Below are 19090 nucleotides of genomic sequence, written 5' to 3' on the forward strand. Positions count from 1 at the left end.
GGTCTGAGGGCTAAGGCGAACTGGCTCAGTTGACAGAGGTTGTGGGTTCAAGGCTGACGCTCTTCGACTATGGAGGTGACACGATGTAAGAGGGGGGATGCCAAGGGGGGTAAAATGACGCAAGAGCAGGGGGTAATGGGATAGAAAGACGCAAGAGTAGAAGGGCAATGGGGGTAAAACAAGGCAAGAGTGAGGGGGTAATGTATCCCTTAACCCCTACTCATGCATCTTTTCACTCCCCATTACCCCTGCTCTTAAGTCGTTTCAGCCCACTTTATCCCCTACTCTTGAGTCGTTCTACTGCATTACCCTCCTCTCTTGCATTGCCTAAACCCCCCCCCCCCCCGGATATTTTCCGTTTGTGCTCCCCATTACCTTATGCACCACCCAGTTACAGAGCACGTGTCATTAAATAGTAAACCTTTATGTAAAAATATGGCACGTGCATCTGTGGGTGCTAATAAAAAAGCTGGGGGGCGTAAACGGAAAAGATCCCCCCATTACCCCTACTCTTGCATCATTTTACGCCCAAACACACCCCCTACCCTTAAACCATTTTACCCTTCTCAAATTAAACCCATTGCCCTCCACCCTTGCATCGAATTAACATCTATATTCTCCCAAAATGATGTAAGATTTTTTTAAGGGATTTGGCTAAAATTCCCCCCAATTACCCCCCGTAATCTCAAATCTTTTTTGGGCAGAAATTTGACACGGGTAATTCATTAAATATAACGGATCGTTTGCGTTTGTGCCCCCCCATTTAGTGGGCGCATAATTTTTGCAACCCTTAGACGCACGTGCCATACTTTTACATGGTAATTTACTATGTAATGGCACGTGCTTTTCAACTAGGGGGAGTATGACGTACTGGGGGGCACAAACGGAAAAGATCCAATATAACTAAGTTCTTTTGAAAAAAGAACTCTGGCGTATAACATTGTAGCCTAAAAAATTGTAATTTTAAATCAGAAAAATAATGTAAATCAGAAAACGTGTATCAAGGGTAGTCTGGAGTCTTTGTAAACATTGATGGAGCTATGTATTAGGGCAGTTGACACATATATTTTAGGCAAGCTTTTTCTGGTAGAAAAAGATTGTCAAGGTTTTGAAATTAGCGCAAAATTGTAAACTGTTTTGGGATCTTTTCCGTTTGTGCCCCCCAGCTTAGTGGGCGCATACTATTTGCACCCCCCAGACGCACGTGCAATACTTTTACATAATGATTTATTATGTAATGACACGTGCTTTGTAACTGGGGGGGGGGGGGCGTAACGTACTGGGAGGGGCACAAATGGAAAAGATCCCTGTTTTGAAATCAAAAGTTTCAAGTCATAATAAGTAATCAAAATCAGTTAAGAAGTTAGCTAAATACCCAATGATAAGAAAGACAAGCTAGAATGGACCAATAAAATAAATTGTGTTGAGAGTATGCTAGCAGAATCTTATACTGGCCATTTTTCGAAGTACTAACTCGCAAAAAGTACCACTCCTCCCTCCCCCAAAAACATTGTGGTTATATTTATCGGACGTTGATCAAATTTTAATGGACAGTACTCTTAGGCAAAAACAACCAAACAACTAGAAAACGATTGCAATGTGTTCTGCGTGAGATTCTTATTATAATGGGATAACAATTAAATTAGAGATATGTTTTTGCAGTACAGCAGATCGTCTAAGAGTCGTTAAGGACTGTATTGGGAATTGAATAGCTAGCAAAGTACTTGTCGGATGAACCAACATTTTTTGGATCTTTTCCGTTTCTGCGAACCCCCTCCCCCTAGTACGTTATGCCAGTTTTTGATCCGACCATTTTAGGTACCATAAACCCAAATTTGATGTCAATTTAGACACTCCAACACACCACAAGGAATTCTAGTACTTAGGCACCCAAGAACTTAAAATAATAGTTGCTCATTCAGTAATTGGAGTACTTTTTATTAATTTCTGAGGGGCAGTGCACCTTTTCAAGTTCTTTCAAATGGGGATATTTCAGACTTACCGATGAGACCAAATATTGGTGCTTCGGGATAATTCAAGTGCGAAAACCCAAAATTCGGTATTTTGGAGCGCTCGATTGAGTTTCAAATAGTATTAAAATCGTAACGAGGACAGTTAGCGACCACGTATATGTACATCGATAAATTTTAAAGAAATAAAAAAATTTCGGTTATTGATAATCTTAATTCACTGCAAATTTTTCAAACTGCTAACGGCCTGCTAGAGATAATCCCACAGCGCTGATTCTGGTGTGTAAAAAGTTTCAACCTGCAATTTTTAATTAACTTGACAACCTGAAAAATGGATACCTAGAACATGAAATTTGACACTGATGGAACGTCAACAGGAAGTGTGCACAGGCATTGCAAATTCTTGTTAAGAGCTAGACAATGAGATCTATCAATTAGATACATTAATGGTGATTTTTCTGCATGGTTTCATGGTTTCTCCGATCCCTCAAAGTTCTCTTAACAAATTGACCCATGGAGACTAAAAATTTGCTCCGGTTTTCTTTTTTGGTAGCTTATGGTATTGGGATTTGCACAATATTCTGGGTCAAGGCAAGCAATGACCCATTGAGTGGAGATATTTCAAGCTTTGATATATGAGATGATGTACTAAATTTAATGGCTAACTATGAACTCCGTAGTTTTTGCGGTATTTAGTGAAAATTTTGAGAGTCAAATTTGCGTGATAATGTTTATATAGAATGATGCTTCGTTTTTAGCAGTACCAAAGTTTTTAGATGAATCATCCTTTATTAACACAAATCGTTTTGAATTAAGATCAAAGTGCGTTTAACGTTACTGATATCTTTCTACCTCCAAAAAAGAAAATTTGGGATCCGAAAACGGCCGCAAACTGTCAGAGATCGGAAAACGCAAGTTTTCAATTTTCATTTGGGTTGTTAGCTAAAGTAAATTCAAGAGACAAATTTCGTATACGAAATTAGTTGCAATGTTAGGCTAGACTCTGGACAACCGGGGTTGCCGTTATTGTTGTTGCAAGGCCATCCAGGATATTTTGAGCAACTCATAGATATGAGTTTGCATTTTGAATCACGGTTTTTCCTATATTAATTTTTTTTAAAAATAATAACATGTGTTGAAACCAATATATCTGATAATGAGTGCAATTAGTTTTGTTGCTTCTCATACTTGCTTCATTGAATTTTTATTGAAACCATCTTATTCTTGTCAACCTGAAACTTTGAAGAAGGTGAGCCGATAGAATAAAATAAGTAAAGTTTTGCTTGCTTTACCATTCGAATCGCAAATTTTGTAACATTTGATTTAATTGCATACTAGCGCCCTTACTGAATGGAATTTGATTAGATTAACAAAAAGTTCCAAAATGCTTTATTTTGTGGCGCAATGTTATAAATGTTGCCACTAAAGTCCCCTTTGTCTTTTTTGTGAAAAGCCACTGTTTCAGAATGTTCAAAATGGCGACGAAAGTTTGTCACGATAGTCCACAAGTTGAATTCATTATCTTGGCATTTATTTTGCTAAATGGGCACTAATCCATCTTCAAAGCTAGTCTTAATTGCTACCCCAGTCCGAAAATTAGGGTTCGGATAAGTAAATAATTGATTTTAATTTAACTGCGGAAAATTTCAAAACTAACCTCAATTTTTCATTAAAAAAATAACGGACTCGAAAAACGAACTCTAAATAACGGACTCTAACAAAATGTAGTGTTATGGGAAGTTGATTTCAAAAAGCTGATAAGAAATATGCAATAATTGTTGATCAGTTTTCATACAGAAGGATTTTTCAGAAAATTATAAAACAATAACTCATATATCATCAAATGAACGCCCGTTGGACTCTATTATGTTCTGATTTATTTGCCAGCTTTACAAGTTTGTCTTTTTGAGTTGATCAGGAAATTTTTAATATTATTATAGCGGTTTTATCTAAATAACACAACGAATTTTTTTAAAATTGTAAATTATATTAAAGCTCTTAGTTATAATATAGAGCCCTTTTTTAATATATGTGAATGTGGTCTTTCTCTGAAATAATATTGTTTTATATAATCAATGTCGGCTCTCTTTTTTGTTTTCAAAGCGTTTTTGAGGTCGGGTTAGCAGCTACTTCAACCAATATTAATTACTTGGTTATTTGTGGATGCTAGGGACGTAGTGGGTAAAAATTGAACTCCGCAAACTGTTAAATATCCTAGTTTCAGAATATGGAATTTGAGGGACAAAAATTTAAAGCAATTTAGAAACAATTCTTTCGTAACCATAGTTCACATTCAAAAATGTGGAAAACGATGGGTAAAATGGAACGAATGCTCCCTCTCAACTTGGTAGTAGAGCTAATTCTATGCAATCTACTGATCGACCGGAAAGAAAGACGACAGCGTTAGGTTAAAAAGGTTGTATTTTATCACAAAAACTGGTCTTGGAGATTTTGATAAAACTGGTCTTGGAGACTTAGATTTTGATCTTGCATGTTTCCTGTGGAGTTTCTTGAAAAACGATTTCACTGCTGGCAGTCCGCATTTATTGCAGGGGTTCGTGAAATCAAATTGGCGTTCACGAGTCTTGATGATCAAAGTATGTTTTTTTTCAAAAGGTTGCATGTTATTGAGAATAGGGATAAAATTGGTACGCACTTGTCCAATTGACTATTAAACCTCTTAGAAAAACATTTTACAAACTCTTATTAATTAAAGAATGGATACCCAGGATGAGGTGCGCGACCCAAGCCAGCTCTGATCATAGACCGTGCAGACCAATATCGGCTCTGATCAGACAGGTTTGTGTCGCGCACTGGGGGTACTAGACTGACGAGAGTCGCGCACTGGGGGTGCCAGACGAACATTAGTAGCGCACTGTGGGTGCCAGACCTACCTGAGTTGCGCATTGGAGGTGCCAGACCGACTTGTGTTGCGCACGGGGGTTCCACACCCACTTCGGTCGCGCACTGAGGGTACCCAGACTGACACTCGAGAAATAGACGTCCCCGTACCTAACTCCAAGTGCGTTTCAGTACTGGGCCAGTATAAATGCAATTCCTCATCATTACTGAATCATAGACTGATTCATGTCACTTTTTAACTTGTCAGACTTGCATTCAGTCTGATTTTACAATGGCCCGAATTGGGCCAAGTGTAAAAATAAATTTCCGTACGGGGATTGAACCCACCATCTCTCTCTCCCTCGCCGTTTTCTCTTTTCTGCGCCACCACGACTGTTGACATATTTACTTTTGCGCCGTTAATATACGCTTGAAAGAAGCGAATTCCAAGCGCGAAAGTGAGCAAAATATAATAAATGGCAGAATTGCATTTACAATTGCCCAGTACTGATTTACACTTGGAGTTCGGTACGGGTCATTTTATGTATATGATTTTTGGGTTCTTCAGTAACAAAAAAATTAGTTCTAAAGACAGAAAATTTTTCAGCTCAGCGACAATTACCAGAACTTAGACTTTAGCGTGATCTTTAATGTTCATCAAGTAACATTGGGAAGTGCTCTTCAAAAACAGTCCCCTCGGGGGTTAACTAACTCTTCTTCTTTTCAGGTGAGTGGCCGTATTGGGTTGGACCTTTTGGTCATGATCAGACTTTCCAGACTCTAAAAAGGTTTCTGATCAGACCCTACAGACCATGGAAAGAGCTCTGTTCAGAGTATCCAGATCATACCAAAAAAACTCTCCAGACCCTAGACCACGCTATGATCAGACTACCAAGACTGTGGGCGGGGCTCTGATCAGACTCTCCAGACCGTAGGTAGTGCCCTGATCAGACCGTGCAGACTCTGGATGGGGCACTGATCAGACAATCCAGACCGTAGTCAGTGATGCCAGACTCTGTTAAGCGGTCGCGGTGTAACCCCCGTGCGCGATCCAAGTCTGTGTGATCAGGGCCGGTTTGGGTCGCGCACCTCATCCTGGGTAAAGCAGAGTTACCGCAAACATAAGTTTCATTAGGACAATACATAAAATTTGAACGAAAAGGTCTGAGAACAACACATCTTTTCAGGCTACACTTGCTCCAACAAAACCACGAAAAAATTGGTCTCAGATCGAAAAAGAAACAATACCATACTCGCTAAAACGAGCAACGTTGGGAATAAAGTTTGACAATATTTACCTGAACAAAGGGACGGTCTGGCACAATCGGTCTCATTGCGCACGCCCTGAGTTTCCAGTTGTTGGATGCGGAAATTGATTCCTTGACCTGGCTGCAGTCCGGTTATATAGACAGTGTCTCGAGGGTTGAAAGATCCAGAAAGTGTTACAGTACCCGGACAAGTAATTACAGTCGTTTGGTTCTCAAGGTCAAGGCACACATATTGCTTGACCTGTTGCAAAAAGTTGTCACAGATCAAACCCAGGTCTAGATACAGACTTATGAAAAGACAATTCTCGAACAAAACTTACAATGAAAAGACCATACTCGACTCATTTGAGCTATGAAAAGATTTTATCTGGGTTTTTAGACATGCTGGATTTTATCTCGACTCAGATTTTTCTCAAAAGACTTCAGCGGGACCCAAAATTTTACTTATGATTTTAGCTCGACCCAAAATGAGGGAAAAAGAATAAAACCGGCTAAGGTCTTTTCATGGATCCAGGTCGAGTTTTGAATAACCAAATAGAGTCGAGCACGTGCCCATGATTAGTCTTTTCACAACCAGTTAAAGTCGAGCAAGGTCTTTTCATGGGTCAGCTATTAGTTTTTTCTTAACCAGTTAAGGTCGAGCAAGAAGTTTTCATGGGCCAACCATTACTCTTTTTTATTACCAACAAAGTCAAGTTAGGGTATTTCATGGATCCACCATTAGTCTTCCAAGAAAATTTTACGCGCAACTACTGCGCTCACTACTGCTTGCAATGTAGTCAGCATGTATGCTCCCTTATCGTTCACAATTCCGAAGAACCACAAATCTCTCCAAAACTTGTTTTAAAAAAAGATATCTCATAATTTTGGAAACGAAAACAAACTGAATAACGCTACAATTTTGTCAAAGGCAAAGAGGAATAGGACCATTACACTTTAGCTACCTGGTGTCATTCAATCAACTAATATGGTAATATACTCCATCTGCCATATCTGCTTTATCTTAAGAGTTGACTTATTTGTTAAGTGATTTGACCATTTGCCAACTGTTTGTCAAGTTGAATTGCTCTTGAGCAAAACTGTTCAGTCTTGCTCCGATGCCGCTTATGTATGTGCAGAAGCAGAAAGAAATTTAAAAAGTTCGGTTACTCAAAAAAAAGCAGACTTATGAAAAGCAGAAATTTACCACACTAGCTGAAGAGACCCAAAAAAATGATACATCTAAAGATGATGAATTTTGAACAATTATCATTTTTAGTAGCAAAAAATCATTAGATATAAACTGGAAGCATTAGATACTTTCTTTGATAGCTGCGTAGATGGTAAACCAGTCTTTTGAACATTTGGTCTTAATCATAAGACTACAAAACTAACATCAAGTGTTGGCAAAACTGAAGAAATCAGCAAAAAGAACAAAAACATTACTTGAAACAGAAGTTTGGTGGCCGCATTTTAACAAAATGGGACCTCCTGTTATTTTAAACTCACTAATTATCTGTAACAATATTAGTAAGAGCACACTAATAGTCCTCCATGAGTCTGTACCTACACTTGGAAATGCCGCTAAACAAAAATGACAACAAAAAGTGAACACCAAAAAAATGAGGTAAATTTATTTTAAACTATTGGAGTAAACTAACGGCTAGGTAAAAACTCGAAGTAATTACCTTACTTTGTTCTTTAACAAGACTTACGGTAACAAGGAGTTCGGTAATTTGCATTAAGGTTATGACCATTCTCAATCACATGTTTGGTTTAATTGCTTACCAAATGAGGAAGAGACGGAAAAATTTCAGAAAAATCATGAAATGTTCAAAAACCATTGGGTATTCGTTTAAAAAGCACTTTAAACTCAAATCATTAGAAAAATTTAAAAATCTCAGTAGGTGGCCAATGATACCTGCTATTAGGCAGACTGTCAGACTAGAAAGACAACAAAATAAAAAAAAAACAAGGCTTATGTACGACCAAAACTCAAAACCTAGCTCTTTTAGAAAAGAAATAGTAACAAAGTCAAAACTAACTTGCAATTCTTCAGCAAAGATATAGGGCAGGGCTTTGTTGAGAAATATTAACATTTAGACAAGAAACGGCTGAACTAAAAAAAAAATGTTTTTCCTTTTCGAAAACATATAAATTCAAAGATATGAACACCATTAGATGTCATCTGCAATCAACAAATGCGCTCATTTACGCCTCCATGACAAACAATTGAGACCATTAAATACTCAGAATGTCTTTTGAATACAAAGGGAACAAATACAGTAAAAAAACAATCAATTTATACAAAAAAAAAACAATGTTTAAAATCACAATCTATCAACTAAAAACAATGAATTATCATTTTCGTCTTCTTTCAGCGCCAATGAAGCGATATGCAACTTTTCAGAAATATGTGACCTCCTGGTTTGTCGAGAAATTTTCTCACAATCATAATTGTTAACAAAATGATGCTTTCAACCAAAACCCAGTAAATTGGACAAGTCGTTCCTGCCTATTTGACTTGAAATTGATGAAGCCATGTCCAAATACTTCATAAAAACCATTAACGCAGGCACAATTTTTGTTTGTATCATTTGTTTTTACGTAAACACAGTTTTGAAGCCAAAAAATGATAAGATTTTTGCTTAAAAAAATAATGCATGCTCACTGAGTTTCATTTGCTTGTATATTTAACTCATCAATAATTGACTTGTGGTTTGAAATGACTGTGGTGCGAAATTAACATCAAAATCACAAAGGCGAAAAAAATGAAACAACAGCATCCCATTACAATTTGAATAAAATTTGAATTGAAAACCCAGCAATTAAACCAAAACTGATCTGGTTATTTCTGCTCTTCCAAAAAAAAAGAAAACTAAAAACTGTTCCGAAATTTAACGAAAAATATCTAGAGAGACGAGAAAGTTGATATATCAAAACTAAATGATGAATTTGACCAATCATTGATTGATAGTAGCGAAAAATCCTTAGATATCAACTGAAACCGTTAGGTTATTTCTTTGATAGCCGCGTAGATAGTAAATAAGTCCTTCGAACATTTAGTTTCAATCATTAGACTACAAAATAGACGTTGAGTGTTGGCAAAACTTGAGAAATCAATAAAAAACAACCAAAACATTTTTTGGATTAACAAAAACTGTGAGTTTTACTCAGAAAAAACAAAAATTTGTTGGCCTCATCCTAACATAAATAGGACTTTTTGTCAATTTTAACTCACTAATTGCTTGTAATAACAGATTTGTCTGTAATTGGGAAGGGGAAAGATGCAAAAATTTCACAAAAAGGACATAATTAAATGACAACCGAATAATTTTTGCGCTGCAAAATCAACGGTTAGACCGAAACTGGCCTTGTTATCAAAACGGGTCTGTTAAAAAGGGTCATTTGTTGCAGCAAATAAGTGCGAAATAGCGCTCTCGTAGCTATCAGACATTATTCCTTTTTATATCCATTCAATGGAGTAACAGTTTCAATTCCTTCTCAGAGAGAAATGGCATTTGGTTATTGAAATGACCTTTTGTACCATTAATATAGTAGTAGTTCAACAGGTCATTCTTGTACTACTCCTACAACTACTACTACTACTACTACTACTACTACTACTACTACTACTACTACTACTACTACTACTACTACTACTACTACTACTACTACTACTACTACTACTACTACTACTACTACTACTACTACTACTACTACTACTACTACTACTACTACTACTACTACTACTACTACTACTACTACTACTACTACTACTACTACTACTACTACTACTACTACTACTACTACTACTACTACTACTACTACTACTACTACTACTACTACTACTACTACTACTACTACTACTACTACTACTACTACTACTACTACTACTACTACTACTACTACTACTACTACTACTACTACTACTACTACTACTACTACTACTACTACTACTACTACTACTACTACTACTGTTTCAACACTTTAATTCCAAATATGAAATAAAGGCACGGTTGGCAACAAATACAAACAAAACAAGAAGAGTTATTTGTTTGGTTATTCTGTGAAGTGCTGTACGACGAAATTGTTGAAGGCATTCTTTGACCCGGTTGCTGCTTTCTCCTGCAATCTGGTGAACGATACTTTGTTTCGTACACAGTCTCCTTCGATTTGACTCATCCACGTTTTCCGTTGCCCCCAGGAGCGCGTCTAGCATGGACGTATTGATCGGGCGGGTCCAATCGAAGGCACTGCGGGCTAATCTTCCTGGTTCCATTCTCTGGATGTGTCCGCACCATTTTATCCGTTTGAGCATGGTCATCGTGGATAGTTGGGGCATTCGTGATCTTGACATAATTTCTTCGTTCGTTGCTTTCTCCAGATATGACACACGTAGAATTCTCCGAAGACAACCACAGTGGAAACTCTCAAGTTTTCTCTCCATTAATTTCGAAAGAGTCCAAGTCTCTGAGCTGTACAGCACGGCTGATAAACTACTACTACTACTACTACTACTACTACTACTACTACTACTACTAATACTACTACTACTACTACTACTACTACTACTACTACTACTACTACTACTACTACTACTACTACTACTACTACTACTACTACTACTACTACTACTACTACTACTACTACTACTACTACTACTACTACTACTACTACTACTACTACTACTACTACTACTACTACTACTACTACTACTACTACTACTACTACTACTACTACTACTACTACTACTACTACTACTACTACTACTACTACTACTACTACTACTACTACTACTACTACTACTACTACTACTACTACTACTACTACTACTACTACTACTACTACTACTACTACTACTACTACTACTACTACTACTACTACTACTACTACTACTACTACTACTACTACTACTACTACTACTACTACTACTACTACTACTACTACTACTACTACTACTACTACTACTACTACTACTACTACTACTACTACTACTACTACTACTACTACTACTACTACTACTACTACTACTACTACTACTACTACTACTACTACTACTACTACTACTACTACTACTACTACTACTACTACTACTACTACTACTACTACTACTACTACTACTACTACTACTACTACTACTACTACTACTACTACTACTACTACTACTACTACTACTACTACTACTACTACTACTACTACTACTGTTTCAACACTTTAATTCCAAATATGAAATAAAGGCACGGTTGGCAACAAATACAAATACAAATACAAACAAAACAAGAAGAGTTATTTGTTTGGTTATTCTGTGAAGTGCTGTACGACGAAATTGTTGAAGGCATTCTTTGACCCGGTTGCTGCTTTCTCCTGCAATCTGGCGAACGATACTTTGTTTCGTACACAGTCTCCTTCGATTTGACTCATCCACGTTTTCCGTTGCCCCCCAGGAGCGCGTCTGGCATGGGCGTATTGATCGGGCGGGTCCCAATCGAAGGCACTGCGGGCTAATCTTCCTGGTTCCATTCTCTGGATGTGACCGTACCATTTTATCCGTTTGAGCATGATCATCGTGGATAGTTGGGGCATTCGCGATCTTGACATAATTTCATCGTTCGTTGCTTTCTCCAGATATGACACACGTAGAATTCTCCGAAGACAACCACAGTGGAAACTCTCAAGTTTTCTCTCCATTAATTTCGAAAGAGTCCAAGTCTCTGAGCTGTACAGCACGGCTGATAAAACGAGTGCTTTGTACAAATTGCACTTGAGGTGCACGCTGAGCTGCTTGCTCTTCCAGAGATTTTGGAAGTTAGCAAACCGTTGTCTACCTTCTGCAAGTTTGCAATTGACTTCCTGGAGGTCTCCATGCTTGAGGCTGACATATGATCCGAGATACTTGAACGCTTCTATGTTTTCAAACTCGTTTCCGATAACATCTTGTACTTTGCAGGAAAACACGCGTGTGGCAGCTGCTTTAGGTTTGCCACAGTATCTCGATTGGTGAACTTTTCGGCCATTGACTGTTTTGAACTTCCTTTCACACTTGTCACAGGTGAGGCTCGCCTCTAGTTGCTCAAACTTTGACTTGTCGACGACATTCTTTGACAAACCGGCTTTGCAGAATCTTGTTTGGTGCACTTTGCGTCCGGTAACTGTACTGAATTGCCGCTGACAGTTCTGACATCTTAAAGACTCTTGATCAGCCACCGCTGACCCACTCTCATTTTCTAGCGACTCTAAATCCGCTACTGCAGATTGTTGTTGTGAAGCTACCAACGCTGGCTTAGCCTCCGCTAAGCTTTTCAATCTGAGCTTCCGGCCATCTTGTGTTTCGAACCAGCCCGCTTTCTTTTTCGTTCCCAGCAGCACCTCCGTGCCGATGGTTAGTCGTGACTGGCTAGATGTCTCTGCCAGGAGTCCTAGTTTGCCTTTATGTGTTCCAGTGAGTATCTCCACGTTCTGTTGGATACTAGGCACTGCAACAACATTTGGGCTGTCGCATTTTACACCCATATTCTTTGTTTTGGCCACATTAATCTTCAGACCAGCGGCTTCCGCTAGGGCCTCGATTCGATGTAGGTTTTCTTGCACCTCACTGTCTGAGACCCCCACGAGAGCAACATCATCAGCAAAATCTAAGTCAGCCACCAATCTCCCAATGTCTAATCCTCCATGCACCGAGTTAGCTAAAATGTAGTTGATGGCAAGGCCGAATAGGATTGGGGACCACACATCACCCTGCCTAACGCCTGTTCTGACATCAAATAAGCGTCCCTTCTCACCTTCGGCTTTGACTCGACATTTGAATCCATCATAGCTGTTTCTTATGATGTTTATCACTTTTTGCGGCAGACCATAGTGTTTCATTATCTGGTACATCTGCTCACGATCGACAGAATCGAATGCCGCTCGAAAGTCTATGAAACAAAAGCTAATATCCAATTGAAACGCCATTGATTTCTCTATTATTTGACGCAGGGCAAAGAGTTGATCGGCGCATCCTCTGCTTTTTCTGAAGCCGCACTGCTCTTCCCTTAAGACGCGATCCACTGAATCTTTGCATCGATTGAGAGTAACGGAAGCGAACACTTTGCCTGGTACTGACAATAGAGAGATCCCTCGGTGGTTCGAACACTCTGACCTCTTTCCTTTACTCTTGTATAATGGGACAATTTCTGCTACCTTCCAGTCATCGGGCAGAACTTCCGTCGACCAACATTTATCTATGATGTCCCAGAGCCACTCGACAATACCCTTGTGTGCTTTCAACATCTCACAGGAAATGTTATCGGGTCCACTTGCCTTGCCATTCTTCAACCTGCGGACAGCTTCAAGCACTTCTTCAAATCGAATTGGGCTCAGGTCAATCGGCAAGCTTTCAGCTGCTTCTTCGGGATCCAATCTCGTACTGCAACTGAATGTTGAGGGATTCAGGAGTTGACTAAAATGTTCCGTCCAGCGTTCAAGTCGTTCCTCTTTCGTCCGTAAGTTGACGCCAGTGCTTGAAACTAATTTGGTCAACTGGGGCCTCCAGTTTCGGCAAATCTGCTGTGATGCCCCAAAAACCTCCTTTAAGTTGCCTCTGTCCGCGAAGCTCTGCACTTCTTGGCCTTTGCGTTCAAGCCATGCCCGTTTGTCTGCACGTAGAGCTTTTCTGACTTCCTTACAGCAGTTTGTGAACTCTAACAGCGCCTCCGCGCTGCTGTGTTTCTTTAACTGTAGATCGGCTCGTTTCCGGATAAGTTCCAGAGAATCTGGAGAAATCCAAGGTTTGTTCACTCGCTTGTCCGGAAGGAGGCATTTCACTGCTGCTTGGTTCAGGGCTTTTCGAAAATTGTCCCAAGACTGCTCTGTATTCTCGAAATCGCCGCTCTTATCAAGATGTAACTTGACCTCCTGCGTGAATAAGTCACGCGTTGTTTCATCTTGCAGCTTTGCAGAACTGATTCTGGGCGTGAAGCATGACTTTTTAGACAAAAGTTTCATAGATACTTCCGCAATGACCATTTCGTGATCGGTAATTGTGGTTTTCCCTCTTCTGGACCTCACATTCGTCAGACATCCTCTGTATCTCTCTGCAAACAGAATGTGATCCAGCATCTTTTTTCGACAACTCGGATCGGGAGGGTTGAAGGTGTACCGATGCACTTGTCGATGCTGGAACCATGTACCACCTACGAGCAATTTGTGTGAAGTGCAAAATGATAACAACTTTTCAGAGTTTTCATTTTCTTCACCCATTCCAAACGGGCCTCTGCAGCTCATGGTGTCATTCAACTGGTGTCCAGGCTCTGCATTGAGGTCACCGATGACACAAATACGCTCCCTATGTTTGAAACTGGAAACTAGGTCTGAAAGTTGACTCCAAAACAAATCCTTCTCTTGGAGACTAGCTTCATTCGTAGGTGCGTAGCAGACAACAACAGCTAGATTGGCTCTCCTCTGAGCCGCGAACTTGACGTAGCAAATACGTTCACTTAGAGCCACTTGTTCTACGATGCTGTTTATCAATGACTTTTTTACAGCAACGCCCACTCCTCCTTGTCTCGACTTTACACCAGACAACCACGAGTCAGACAGGTAGAGCTTGTGGTCTCCGAGATCAATTTCTTGCTCCTGCAATCTCGTCTCCTGCACTCCCAGAATATCCAACTTGTATCGCGCCAGATCCATTTTCAAAGCCTCTAGAGATCCGGCTTGGGTCAGTGTTCTGACGTTTAAAGTTGCAATTCTGAGTTGGTTCCTCGGGAGATTCTTAGCACTCCTTACCCGGGACTCGGGGCCATGGTTGATTGTACTCATTGCTTTGGTGTTTGAAGGCTGAGATACGACTAGTTGCGCCACAAACTAGAAGACCAGTGCCTCGTTAGCTCGACCATGTGAGCGTAGAGCCGCAGCACATGACCTACCCCCAGGGGACACCACGTGGAGGTGAGGTTGGATTTTGTCCCCCACTACTACTACTACTACTACTACTACTACTACTACTACTACTACTACTACTACTACTACTACTACTACTACTACTACTACTACTACTACTACTACTACTACTACTACTACTACTACTACTACTACTACTACTACTACTACTACTACTACTACTACTACTACTACTACTACTACTACTACTACTACTACTACTACTACTACTACTACTACTACTACTACTACTACTACTACTACTACTACTACTACTACTACTACTACTACTACTACTACTACTACTACTACTACTACTACTACTACTACTACTACTACTACTACTACTTTTACTACTACTACTACTACTACTACTACTACTACTACTACTACTACTACTACTACTACTACTACTACTACTACTACTATTGTAGTTGAACTACCACCACAGTAACTGTTGTACTACTTTTACATTATTAGCACAACAGGTCATTTTAAAAAGCCAAATGTCAATGCTCTCTGGGACCTAATTGAAATTGCGACTCCATAGAAAATTATGAGGGACGAAAGTCTGATAGCTACTTGTTGAAACACTGGCCGAATTACGTACACTTTGAAACTGAGAATTGAAAAGTTCACAGAAACTCAAAAACAAGAACTTAACATCAAGTTTCTGCGGATTTTTACTTTTCAGCGAAGTCAATACTAGTTAATAAAGTTAAATGAGACGCTGATTTTACAGAAAATCTTTTTTTATTTGTCTTTTTGTTTTTCGTTAAATTCAATCCTTAATCTTGTAGAAATTTTGAGGATATGTCTCTTTTGGTTGTTAGTGGGCATTTTTTACCTAAGCCGGGGTCCAGGGTAGTTTATTTTAAGAAAATTATTCTTGAAAGATTTTGCAGCAAAATGTTAATTTTCAAAGAGTCCAAGAAAAAAATAATCTTATAGTTATCTTGTAAGAGAAATTTGATCTTGTAATATCTTGTAGGAATCTTTAAATTTTATCAACGTATTGTAAGAATCGTGCAAGAATCTTACAAGATCTTGCAGGATTAACTTTTGTTTTCTACTCGGGTGTCCAATGCACGATAATATTAGCATACTGCAAAAAAAATTATTCGTATCGATTTTTGTTCACTCATTTTTCCTTTGTTTTCGCATAATTCTTTTTACAATGTGGTTGATTTTTTGAAAATTTTGAAGGAACATAAGGCTGAATGAAGGAAGCTGCGCTCGAAAGTAAGACAAGTAAGCAGAAAAAAAGAACACTCAAGTTACCCAAAACAAACAAAGACTGAAAGCCTACTTCTACACAACCAAAACCAAAAATTTTACAAAAATTTAATTGCTACGATTCCATTAAGATTTTTTCCGAACTATTTTTGATGTTGACCTAATTCATTCGTTTTACTTTCAGAGAATGTATGTGATTTAGAATTAAATAAAGATTGTAGTGTTTTTGTTTTCTCGCCTTTAAAAACGTCGCATTGACCAATTTGAAAAAATGCGAACAAAATCTCTCCATTTAAATGCTGTTCAACATAGTTCGACATTTTTTGTTTAATTAGAGTCAAATTTTTAAGCCTATGTAAAACTACTCCGGAATGGGTGAATAGATTTTGATTTGAACACTTTAAGTTTTTATTCAACGGCTTTAGGATCATGTAAAACATTTTTTGCTTCATTTTTCCCAAATTTGTCGCAAGTTGAATAAAACTGATGCACTCACGAATGTTGGGATTAATAAAAGTTTAGTTTCAGTAATATATGTTTAATGTATTTTCACTGGTTCAACTTTCTTGTTTGAGATTTATCCAACTCTGTTCAATCAGATTGGCTGACATTGTGACGCGAAGAGTTCTATTAGGATGGTGAAAATTGGCCAAATTTAATGTGCTCATAAGATGAAATCGATAAAATTGAGGAATAAAATCATCATAATAGAATGGGCTAAAAAGATGAAGACATTAGGTTCAGAAAACAATCAATTTCAAGAATTGAGATTTATATTCATAAGACTTATGAAAAATAACTTGATAAATACTGTAGCTTAGAGCCTCACTTTTGAGGGACAAATTTGCTATTATCTCGATGTACAGTCCTAGAAATTTATGTTAGCATTGGGAATCATCTATTATGAGACCAATTGGAACTTCAGCAAAAAATGCGCTAACGCAAATTGTGACATCAAATTTAAAAATTGAAAAAAAAGTGTATATCGTGATTGTAAGTGACATTTCGTTTAAAGTTACTTGTACGGTAACTTTAAAATTAGTTTGTTTTCCTAGCCATTTCTGGTACGCGAACTCGCTTCGCTGAGGTTCCAGTTTGACAGTTGTTGGGCCTCGAGTAGTGATTGCTAGTAAATTTTTTACTCGATATTTTTTGACATCTCAAGATTGTATTCCATCAAAGATTAAGTTACCAAAGCTCAAGTGATCAAAATGCTGAGCAATTGAGTCAGCCAACAACAAGAACTAGATGACCTTGAAGGATCTTCATGATGACTTTGCTACGTGGTCCACGCAATTTGCAGCATTCGTTGAGATGAAGGATCTTTACGACGCTTTAGTGGGGAAAGAAGAAAGAAAAATTTCCAGAGAGCAAAATTCTTAGCAAAATTTTTTCAAAAGAGAAACGATAAAAACATCGGAGACTGTTTCAAGAAAAACTTGCTGAAAGTGAGAATTGTAACAGTCAAATTTAACCAAATCTGTCAATGACATTCGAGTCTTCAAGCCGGATGTCAATCAGACATGAATGTGCCAACGAGAAAGGACTTGGGGATAGTTAAAAAGCCTGGAACTTTTGGAAGAACGATTTCAAAGCAAGAAATAGCAAGAAATAGTTGGCCCGATTGCAGCTGCAAGACGATGTCTAAGTATTTCATCTAAGCCCAAGAACTGGTCAAAAGACTTGTTCTTGCGGATTAACAAGTTTCGGAAACCTTGTTAAATGTGATGATCCTGAATGGTCCTCAGGGTCTATACGAGCAATTTGTGATACAAGGAACTTTCAGACCAACTAAAAATTTCTTTGAGCTGCAAAGTGACTAGCGAACGTCGATGAAAACAGATACCATCGAGAGGTTACTGAATTTTAACAGCACGTTGCTACTATAAGAAAAGAGCACGTTGCTACTTGTTATCTCTGCCTAAAAACAGGACAAGTGATAGCAAAATCTTTCAAAAAGAACAGTGCACAGTGTTCAGTATGCAAAATTCCTGTAGCTTAAGTGTGTGAATTCAAGCAAAACAGTCTTGCTGGTCAAGCTTCATGCTTAACAAATGATCAAAACAATTTATTTTAAACAAGTAAATGTGACTTAATCATCGATTCAGGCAGATCACGCGAAGCACATCAAAACGAGTGGTTTACAAAATCTAGAAAATTAGATACAGTAGTCGAAAACGCATACGGTGGGAAGAAAAATGTCAAAGGTATAGGTGAAGTTGAGGTGAGTGTAGAAGATTTTGAAGACAAAAAGTTTGTTTTAGAGTTAAAGCAACTAAAGTTCAGTTTTCGTTTTCAAAAATAGTTGAAGACGGACATTCGATAATGCTTTTCAGTAAAAGAAGTCTCATGGAACCTAGAACTGATGACCAGGCGCTTTTTTTTAACATCAAAACCACATAGGAGGCCTGTTATTGTAATTTTTAGTGTGGGAAAAAACGAATCAAAGCTTTGGCACAGAAGCATCGGACATTTAAATCTAAAAGATTTTCGCCGCACAGCAAACAGCAAAACAGAAGAGGGCAACAAACTTTGTGAATTGTACACTTGCTAAAATAGGCAATAAACTAGTACCTAAAACGACTGAGAATCAAGCAACTGAAATGCTGGCAGGAGTTTTGTTAGAAGTATTGCGACCAATTACTTATCTCTAGTATGAACGGTACTAGATCTGTTGTTTTGGTTCGTCGATGAATGAACGGGCTACGCTTGTGTCAAATACATGAAATACAAATCTGAATTACTTTAATGTTTCAACGAGAATGTGAATCATTTGAAAATTCATAGATTGTGGGATCGGATAATTGTAAGGAGTATAAACACAAGAATTTTTACAAAATTTTGAAAAAAAAAATTAATTATGAGTCTACAGTG

General features: G+C 38.3%; 1 protein-coding gene across 1 annotated transcript in view; it reads right to left on the minus strand.

The window, feature by feature from the left end:
- The window catches only part of LOC142338552 (uncharacterized), a 72107-nt gene that overhangs the window by 36218 nt on the left and 16799 nt on the right, over positions 1-19090 (minus strand). Inside the window, exon 3 of the mRNA XM_075388343.1 lies at positions 6110-6320. Within this exon, the coding sequence (XP_075244458.1) occupies positions 6110-6320 (211 nt within the window). The remainder of the gene's footprint in view (positions 1-6109; positions 6321-19090) is intronic.

The sequence above is a fragment of the Convolutriloba macropyga genome, chromosome 4 (genome assembly GCF_964194025.1).
Source record: "Convolutriloba macropyga chromosome 4, txConMacr16.3, whole genome shotgun sequence".
Taxonomy (NCBI): Eukaryota; Metazoa; Xenacoelomorpha; order Acoela; family Convolutidae; genus Convolutriloba; species Convolutriloba macropyga.